This window comes from Buteo buteo, chromosome 16 (genome assembly GCF_964188355.1).
Source record: "Buteo buteo chromosome 16, bButBut1.hap1.1, whole genome shotgun sequence".
NCBI lineage: Eukaryota > Metazoa > Chordata > Aves > Accipitriformes > Accipitridae > Buteo > Buteo buteo.
In genome coordinates, this window is record NC_134186.1 from 10,979,726 (window position 1) to 10,989,455 (window position 9,730).

General features: G+C 42.3%; 1 protein-coding gene across 1 annotated transcript in view; it reads left to right on the top strand.

Moving 5' to 3' along the window:
* The window catches only part of PHRF1 (PHD and ring finger domains 1), a 32,640-nt gene extending 24,197 nt beyond the window's left edge, over positions 1-8,443 (top strand). Inside the window, exons 14-18 of the mRNA XM_075047837.1 lie at positions 552-3,344; positions 4,061-4,137; positions 4,759-5,019; positions 6,148-6,276; positions 7,484-8,443. Coding sequence (XP_074903938.1) covers positions 552-3,344; positions 4,061-4,137; positions 4,759-5,019; positions 6,148-6,276; positions 7,484-7,618 — 3,395 coding nt within the window. The 3' untranslated portion in view covers positions 7,619-8,443. The remainder of the gene's footprint in view (positions 1-551; positions 3,345-4,060; positions 4,138-4,758; positions 5,020-6,147; positions 6,277-7,483) is intronic.
* Positions 8,444-9,730: the final 1,287 nt, after the last annotated feature.

Here is a 9,730-nt window from a genome sequence, read left to right on the forward strand (position 1 = left end):
TGGATAGAGCAGAGGTGCCTTAGTACCCAGTTCCTCTGGCATTTGTCATGCATTGCTGCCATGCCTGTGAACTGTACTTTGGTTTGAAGAGCAGTGTTGAGGGCCTTGGCAAGAAGTTTCTTTGCAAAACTAGAGCTCTAGAATACATGCTAGCATCTTCAGCTCTGTCTTCCCTTGGCATGGTATTGTTTGGAAAGAACCTCTTCAAATTTAATCGTAAAGCTTTATTCTTAAAATAAGTACCTATAACATCCTCTGTTACAGTAATTTTTATCAATCAGTGACTACAGGATAATAAACATGAGTCTGGTGATAGCTACAGAACAGGATAATTTATTTCCTAAACATTAGTGTTTACCTCAAAGGTGCAGTTGTCTGGCATTAAACCTTGAGCATCTGACCAAAAGAACTATTGGACTGCCTTATTACTGTGTGTTATGTCTGCAAACCAAAGTGGAACTTAAAATAATTACCTCAGTACTTCTTTTAATGTTGGGGGAAAATGTCCAGATACATACTGAAAAGCTTAATTGTTTGCTTGTATGCCATAGCTCCACTTCATAGAAAATCAGCAAATGACTCGAGAGTGGATGATGGTTCAGGACATAACACCCAACCGAGTACAGTGCACTCAGGGACCACAGCAAGCAGCTCCATTGCTGGACCTTCAGTTTCCTCAGGGCTGAGTACTTGCACCAGACCCTCCTCCTCAAGCTTGTTTTCATCACCTTCACCCTCACTGAGCAGGATTGAGCCTGCAGCAAACCCTGCACAGACTACATCAGAAAAGGCAACTGTAAAATCAGAATATTCAATGACACCCAGGTCGGTTCAGACTCAGAATATAGCTACTCTGAGCAGGCATGGCTCCAAGTTAGATGAAATGCGCAGATTTAATGGAAACTCTAAAAACTTTGCACCCACTGACTTATCTTCAAAGCCCCTGAGCTGTAACTTGAATTCTGGCTCAAAAGCTGTAACTGTGAGGCAGCCATTAAAACCACCTCCCAAGAGAATTGACATCTTTGAGCTTCCCAGGATACCAAAGATTAAAAAGGAAACCAGCAGCAAGCAGGTGGAGCCAGAACCCACAGGAAGCCAAAGCTGTGACATTCCCAGCTCCTGTATAACCCAGCTGACTGGCAAAGAGACCACTAATCAGCCGGGAAGGGGTAGCAAGGTGGAAAGTCAGAAGTCAAATGCCAAGGAATCTCAGCAACAAACATGTACAAGCGGGGTGTCTTTTTCTACCAATACAGGTGTGTATAGCAGTTCATCGGTGCTGGGCACTTCAAGGAGCAAAGGCCCAAGCTCTTTTGAGAGTTTTAAAATCAATATTCCTGGGAACACAGGGCATTCCAGCAGACTGTCTAATCCAGGATTTTGTAACACCTTCCGCCCTGTGGACGACAAAGTACAACAGAAAGAGAGTCCTTCATCTCTTTTCTCAGTTAAGAAAAAGCAGGTCAAAAGTGAAATATATGATCCCTTTGAACCAACAGGATCAGACTCAAGTTCAACGAGTAGCAGTCCTGAAAGGCTTGGCTCAGGGATCCCACTAACTAATATTACCAGGACTATTTCCATTGAAAATCCAAAAGTTCAAACATTTCAAACTGTCCGTCGTTTCACACCTTACATGGTAGAAAATATATTTGGATCTGGGGCTGACTCTGACGTACCATCTAGTAACACAGAGTCTCGTGATGATGTAACAGTAGAAAGCAGAATTGTAGAACAGATCTCTGATACAGAGGAACAAGACAATATGGATGAGGAAGACTTTCTAAGCAGCCCTTGCACTTCATCTGCTGTTAAGCAAATTTCCAATGCAGAGTGTTTAAAGGAGGAAAGCAGAGAGGGCCCTAATGTGTTCTTTAATGCTGAAGAATTTATTAGACCCAATAGTAATGTGAAACTAGATCCAGATAGTCCCTCAAAGAACGACGGGCAGCAGAAAGTCCAAAAGGTAGAACAAACAGAGAGGCGATCGCGTTCCAGATCCTGTTCCAACTCCAGCTCCCGAAGCAAGAAGAAGATGAAAAGGAAAAAGGCACTTGGCAAAGAGCATAAGAGATCCCGATCAGGGTCTAGGGATAGAGCACACTCAAGGGACCGAAGCTCCAGATCTACCTCTTGGTCAGGTGGAGAAGAGAATAGCAAAACACACACATTGAAACCCAAGAGCAGGAGGTCTTCTACTGACCGTTCTAGCAGTCACGAACGATCTAAAAAAAAGAAAATTAAGGATAAAACCAAGGATAAAAAGGCAAAAACTTCTTGGTCTAGGGAGAGAAGGAAATCTAGGTCACGTTCAGGTAGTCCTGGAAGTACTTCTGAGTTATATGAAAATAGGAAAAAGAAAAGACGGTCTCGATCAAGATCAAGATGGAGGGAACGTTCCCGATCGGATAGCATTGAGAGGACTAAAAGGCGGAAACACAGGAGAGACAAAAGCTATGAGAGGTATGATAAAGATAGTAGCTTGAGGTCAAGGGACAGAAAGAGATCGAGATCCAGGTCTCGGGAGAGGAGAAAGTGGAGGTCTCGGTCTCGGTCTGCATCTCGATCTCGAGAGCACAAAAGCAGCAAATCAAAGGAAAAAAGACGACAATCGAGATCACGTTCCAAAGAAAGAAAACACAGATCAAGAGAGACCTCGCTTCCTCCTCCACCAGAAAAGGATCAAAAGTCTCCAGCTGAAAATGTGTCCAGGTGTCTGGAGCAACCCCATTCCTTCAAACAAGAGCCAAAGGAGGAACTAGTACTAGAAGAGCTTTCCATAACCATCCACCCAAATGTCAAACTTGAGGAAATACAGGCTGAGACCCCAGTTCAACTGAGAGAGGCCCAAGAAACTATAAAGGTAGAGCCCATCTGTCAGGAAGTGACCAGGGAAACTGCATTCCCTGTGCCAGAGATCACAAACATTTGTGTTCCAATTGGCAATGTGGATTCTTTCACTGAAGCAGAATTAATGAGCAGCAGTGATCCAGCAGTGCTTGGTAGCTGTAGCAATACAAACCTTGAGATTACAGTTAAAATAGAAAATACTGCATTATGTCCATCTCTGATGGAACCAGCCCCAAAGAAGGAAGTGATCATGCACACTCCAGCTGAGGCTGCACCAATTCAAAGCTCATCCAAAAGCAAAATAACAGATTGTGTGAGGGAAGTTAAAAATGAGTGCCTTGTGTCAAATGAGAAAACTGGTACTTTCAGTAAGCCTGAACTGGAGGTGATACCTCAGGGTCCTGTGTTGAAATCAAAAGCACCAGTGAAAAGAGTTACCTGGAATCTTCAAGAGGAAGAAAGCGGCACACTGTCGGCCGGAAAAGCTCCAAGTAAGTCTCTCTTTTGGAAGACAAAACGGCAGCTGAAGCAGGCTGTGTAAGGCTTAGGGTTTCAGTGCCTGGCTAAACCTGGTTTTAGTGTAACACCTCTTTCATCTGAGCTAGGGTAATCCTGTGGTTTCCAATCCTGAGAACTGGCATTTTGCACTCGTTGAAATCGTGAGGTGAGTTGTGTTAATGAATCAGAGAGGACATGCTGTCAGCACAGCTCAGCTAGCCAGCGGCAGCTTGTTCAGCCATGAAGCGCGTATTGCAACCTGATCTCTGAACTGGCAGCCTGTGTTCCACCCTTTCTGCATTTAACTAGAGTGGTTGTTTTGCCTTCAGAGTTTATAAATATTTCTTGGAACTGGGGAGCATGACAAATCTCTATAGCTCGCTCCTGCGAGCTCTACTAAGCCAAAGCTGCTAGAAACAGTTTGGCTTGTGACCCTGTGCTATGTGTGTTGACAGAATTGCTTGTGTGGTTCTCATTGGTTATTCTCATGGAAACCCAGTAAAAAGCAATTGCTCAAGGGGATGATAAGTCCTGTATTATCAGAAGCTTTAAAATGTTGATGACTGCTAAACAAAATCCTTTTATAGCTAGCTGCTTTGTAAGATTCTTTTTATTTTAATTTTTTTAAATATAATTGGCTTTGAGTCTTTGACCCATTAGGTTTATTTTGGTCTTAAATGTTTTCTTTTCCTTCTCTTGGGGAACCTAGGGGTGCCATTTTACAAACTTCAGCGAGCAAAAGAAGGGGCCTGGAAAGCAGAGGACTTGAATCAAACGTTAAATCAGGTGCAGTTAAATGAGCCCCCTCCAACCAATTATATGATTCCTGAGCCTATGTTTCCTGATCTAGATTCCTCTCAGGTTGGTTCCTATTCTGGCACCCAAGTGTCATGGAAGGCATCCCACCTCATCTGTGCCCTCGTTGTGCAACACCCTCCTCTCATGGCAGAGTTCGCCTTCCTCTGCGTGTGGTACATTTCATATAGCCCATACACCTCAGCAATCCTCTAATCATTTAATCTCCCAGGTGGTACTTATGGTTGAAGCAGCACATTTTCTTTTAATTCTGCTCTGTACATGAAGCTTCTGTTTTCAGTAGTAACCTGCAGAAAGATGGTGCTGTTTGAGAAGCTGTGAGCTTTTCCCTGATTGTGATCAGGCTGTAAAAATTGGCCTGGTGGCATTGGTCCATGCCATCAGTCTGTGCTGTCCACCAGTTAAAAGGTGAATGGGGCTGGTGCTAGCTCCTGGTGCACAGAGACCTAGTTGAGGGCTGGGATGTTAGCCTCCCTGATTTAAACTGGTAATTACTTGCCTGTTTGAGTGGATAAATGGTGTTCTGAAAATCCTGATCTGATGCTCTCTCTTCTAAGTACAAACATTTACAAAATTCTATCTGTTTCACAGGTGTACTGTCAAAATATACCTTTGACGCCGCCTCTGCCCTCAAGCCTTCCCCCCTATGCCCCTGTCAGCCAGCCCACGGTTCAGTTTATCATGCAGGGTAGTCTTCCAGCACTTGGCTGCATGGCAGGACAGAGCCTGACTCCGGAGCCGGGCAGCCTGGCTACCGCATCTGAACCAGGAATCCAAGCTGCTTCTGTTGGAAATGCAGAAGAAAAGAACAAAGCACCCAAACCTCCAGTGGATAAAACAAAAAACGAGGAAGTGAGTGAATGCTATCAAGTAGCACATGCATAATATTAATGAGCTGTTTATTTGAACTTTTGAAGTTTGGAGTTTTAACTTTCTTTGTACTGTATTTTCCCAGCCCCTGTTGTCACTGTTGTTTTTGGTGACTGACTATGCTAACCCAGGAGCAGCAGGCAGTCCTTTCTTTGAATTCTTTTGGGACTTAACTCTGTTTGATGGTTCCACTTTCTACTGCTTCATCGCAATAAGACAGAGAGGAATTAAAGCATCTAAAATACATTCTTAAAGTTCTGAAACTTTCTTGTGTGAATGTTTGGAAGGGACTTTCCAGAAGCCAGAATGTCCAAATTTCTCTTAACACCTGGTTTTCTCCTTTCCCCTCCAGCTTTGAAATTAATGTCAATTGTCATAACAGTCCTATAGAGAGGTAGGACCATATCTTGCTGCTTATCAGCACTGAAAATGCAGAGATAATAAAATACTTCGGAGATTTTGCAATGCTAGTCTCTTGCTGCTGAGTTTTGGGTTTGCTGTATAGACCATCTGCTCTAAGCATAGTGAATGTTAAATGCAAGAACAGGAACTTCTTCACCAATTATTTTACTTTCTACCACAAAATGAAACAGTAAGATTATTTTCCCACTGAACCTCCATTTATGAGAAGCAGTTTTTATGAACTTGTTTTGATAGAATGTGTCCTGATGTTGTCTGTAATCCTTAATTTATAGGCAACTCTGCAATTTTCGGAATGCCTTTAGAGCTACCTGAAGCTTTATATTCACAGCTATGACTTGCTGCTTTTAGAATCTGATGCCTTTTGATGGACGTATGTTTACTTCAGAGCTGTTGGAAGGGAAGGAGGAGACCAAAATTAATAAGTGGACATTGTAGTCACTTGCTTAAAACACATTATCTAAGATATAGAATAAATGTTACATAAAACAAGGGTTCCTCGTAGCACAAACTAGTATTTGCTTCAAGACTGCAATTTACCATAAAGGAAATCACTTTGAGGCTAGCTCTTGCTTGGGTCGTTGAAATTGTGGAATGAGTATTTTCATTGTTAGAGTATTTCTAAGAAAAATAGATTCGGAAACCATTCCCAAGGTAGCACAAGGTAATGAACTTCTCCTCGTTGTGCAGTACATGAAGAAGCTTCACATGCAGGAAAGGGCTGTGGAAGAAGTGAAACTTGCTATTAAACCTTTTTACCAGAAGAGGGAGATTACAAAGGAGGAGTACAAGAACATTCTTCGAAAAGCAGTGCAAAAGGTAAGGTGGCAGTGAAATGGAGAAGAGGAGCTGTGCAGATCATTAAATAAGTGGCCGTACTTTGGATTGCACTTGTCAGCTTCAGCAATTACATGCTGTAACCAAGTAGCAGATCTTTGGACTCTGACTCATACTCTGCAGTCTTGTGGTGAAGCAGTGTTTGCTTTAAGCAGGACTGAGTGGTGCCATTGATGAGAGCTGTCAGACTGTTCCTTTTAGAAGGTGGTGTTTTCAGTGGTCCAGAACATTGCTAAGCTTAAGCTGTCTGAGCTGAAATGTTACATGGTATGTGCCTTGGGTGAGAATGGTCAAATCTCTCTCATTAAGAACTTCGTCCAGAATTGTCATGCTGTTTCTGATCAAGTGAGAAAATACTTTGTGCGTTAATTCCTTGAGCATCTCTGCTGTCCCTGAACTGTGGAAGAGGGCCTTGCAATTTTTCTGATGTTGACTTTTGTCTCAAACCTTATTGCTGACCAGATTGTGGCTAAAAAAGACCTGATCAGCAGGTAGATTTTGTGAGAGCAAGTAATGTTCTGGTGGTCAAGGCAGTTAAATGATACCTGAGAGAACTGTATTCTCTCCCTGCTCTGCATTCTTGCTATCACTGAGAAATTCTGTCATAAATCAAAATTAGTGAGAAAATGGCTGCAATTTCACATCTTCTCTGTGACCCGTATGAACGTCAAGTGTGGTTTGTGGGAGAGCTGAGCAACACTAGTTGCTGCTAAAGTCACTGTGAACTCTTCTCTGAACACTGAAAAAGTTCTTTGTAGAGTCCATTCTCTTTCTCCTGTATCTCAAAATGGGTCCTCAAAACTGCCAGATTCTTTTAATCTGAACATTGCTTCCTCAAAGTCATCAGAAGAATGGGAAATCAACACTTCCTTGGTTACCATGTATTGTGTAAAACCGGCTGAACAGAAAAACCTGTAGTAAAAACAAATAATTCTGCGTTCAGAGATGTTTCTGCATTCAGTTAGTGCTCAGTAGATAAGCCCTGGGCCATTTCTGGAATGCTTAAAGTAAAATACTACTCTTATCCTCATTGAGTTTTCTGCTTTATGTATCCTGCTATGAGACTGGAGGGCCTATGCAGGAATCCATTCCCCTGGGAAGCTTAGGTCTTTGCTGTCATTTGTCTGTTGCCTGCCTGAACTGTTGTAATACTGTTAATTGACCGAATGCCTTTTCTAATCCCCTGTAGATCTGCCACAGCAAAAGTGGAGAGATCAACCCTATGAAGGTAGCTAATCTGGTGAAGGCATATGTGGAAAAATACAAACATATGAGGAAACATAAGAAATCTGATGGTGAAGATACACGTGAAGTGGAAAACTGAGAGGAAGCCGCAGCCAGCATGACTTGGACTGAACTTATTCTGGCTGTGAACGCTATGCCAGAGGGAATAATAGATCTGCAGTTGCATCTCGTTGAAAATAAAGCGCAGAGAAGCGAGATTGTAATAGGACTTATCTGCGGAACCTTCTTTTGAATTGTTTCCATATGGGAATGAACTTGGGGGTTTTTTGGATTACCTACAGATGTAGAACTAAATAACAATCAAAAGCCTCAGACCAGCAGAGTAATTCGAGGGGAAACACGGAAGAGATTAATGTTTGGGACTCCCGGATTGCTACAGTTTTCAGGGTTACTTTGATCACATTTTTGGGCTGTGCACCTGTCTTGCTAAAAGTTTGAAACTAGACACCACTTTTCTTATGCAGTATATTGAGACCTGTATACTGTTTCCCTTGTGTTTATTTATCAAAATATGGATTGTCTTTAGAAACTTCTGATTTAATACTTGAAATGTATTTTTAGCCCATTCGATGGTGAGCGAAGCTTTACTTGCTCTGTCATTTGGGGATTGCAGAAATGAGCTAACCTTTATAAACTGACTTCAGAAACACTGCTCAAACTGTGGTGTTTATTTACGTTCTGTTGGAAGTATCTTGTTAGTGAAAAGTTTCATTTCGGGGTGGGAGACTGTGTTGCACTTCTGTAAATAATGCACTGATGGCTGGTTTTGTGTCTGCCTTTCAGGAGAAAACGAAACAAAAAGCAAGCATTGTGAATTTTCAGTAACAAGCTGGAGGGATAAGGTTGAACTGATGTACAAAGCAGAAATGTGACAGAATTTATAAAGTTATTTTGAATGGTTTTAGTCCTATAGTAGGTGTCATTTGTTTGTCTTACAGCTACCTCTTGCCCTGGCTGTTCTGTATAAACCTGCACACTTGGCTCCTGGCATAAGGAATACTGTGTTTCTAGAAGAGGATTGAAGTTGGATAAGTAATTGTTCCTTCTCCTCTGTAGGAGGACTGGTTTTCGTATCAAGAAGCAAAGGAGTCCAGCACATGTACTGACTTCTTGCTTTCTTTAAAAGCACTCCTTTTCTGCATGTGCTGTAGAGCAGCTGATCTTTTAAGTAATCATCTGAAATACAGTCACTTACAAATGTATTCAGCACCCTTGAACCTGACAAAAACCATCATTCTCCATCTAACCATGTTTGGGAGAAGACATTTAACAGGGAAGCTGAAGAGAAAACCAGTAAGTTACAACTTATAAACTGGCTTTCCCTTCAGTGGGACTTGAATGTACATGGCTTGTTGGACCAGATGGCAGGAACATGTCTTGCATGAGGGCTTTCCTAACCACTTAGAGTGCACTTGGAAACTGCCCTCTTCGAGGATAGTCTTGCTGCCTGTCTTCAAAGAGAAAATAGGCTTTCTGGGATGAGTTTTATAAAGCAAGTAACTGCATCTCCTTTTTTGTCGTTGGGTTTTTGTTTTTTGTTTTTTTCTCTCCTTCTGAGCATGGGACGACTCACAGATAGCAAGATCTTTGATTTCTTGCTGGCATTCCTAACTTTTCAGTGAACTCTGATTTTGATCATTAGATTTTTGTCTGCATACGATAATTTTGGTTGTGGTTCCAAGTAGCTGATGTGGGGATTTTTTTTTATTTTTTTTTTTAATTTAAACAAAACAAGTCCATATACCAGTACTGTCTGGACCTTCAAGATCATTGAGTCCAACTATCAACCATGCCCACTAAACCATGTCCTGAAGTGCCTTGTCTTTGTGCTTTCTGAATACCTCTAGGGCTGGTGACTCAAGCACTTCCCTGGTCTGACAACCCTCTCAGTAAAGAAATTTTTCCTAATATCCGATCTAAACTTCCCCTGCTGCAACTTAAGGCTATTTCCTCTCATCTTCTCTCCAGCCACCTGACAGAAGAGACCAGCACCCACCTCACTACAACCCCCCTTCAGGTAGTTGTAGAGAGTGATAAGGTCTCCCCTCAGCCTCCTTTTCTCCAGGCTAAACAACCCCAGTTCCCTCAGCTGCTCCTCGTAAGACTTGTGCCCCTCACCAACTTGGTTGCCCTTCTCTGGACACACTCCAGCACCTCAGTGTCTTTCCTGTAGTGAGGGGCCCAAAACTGA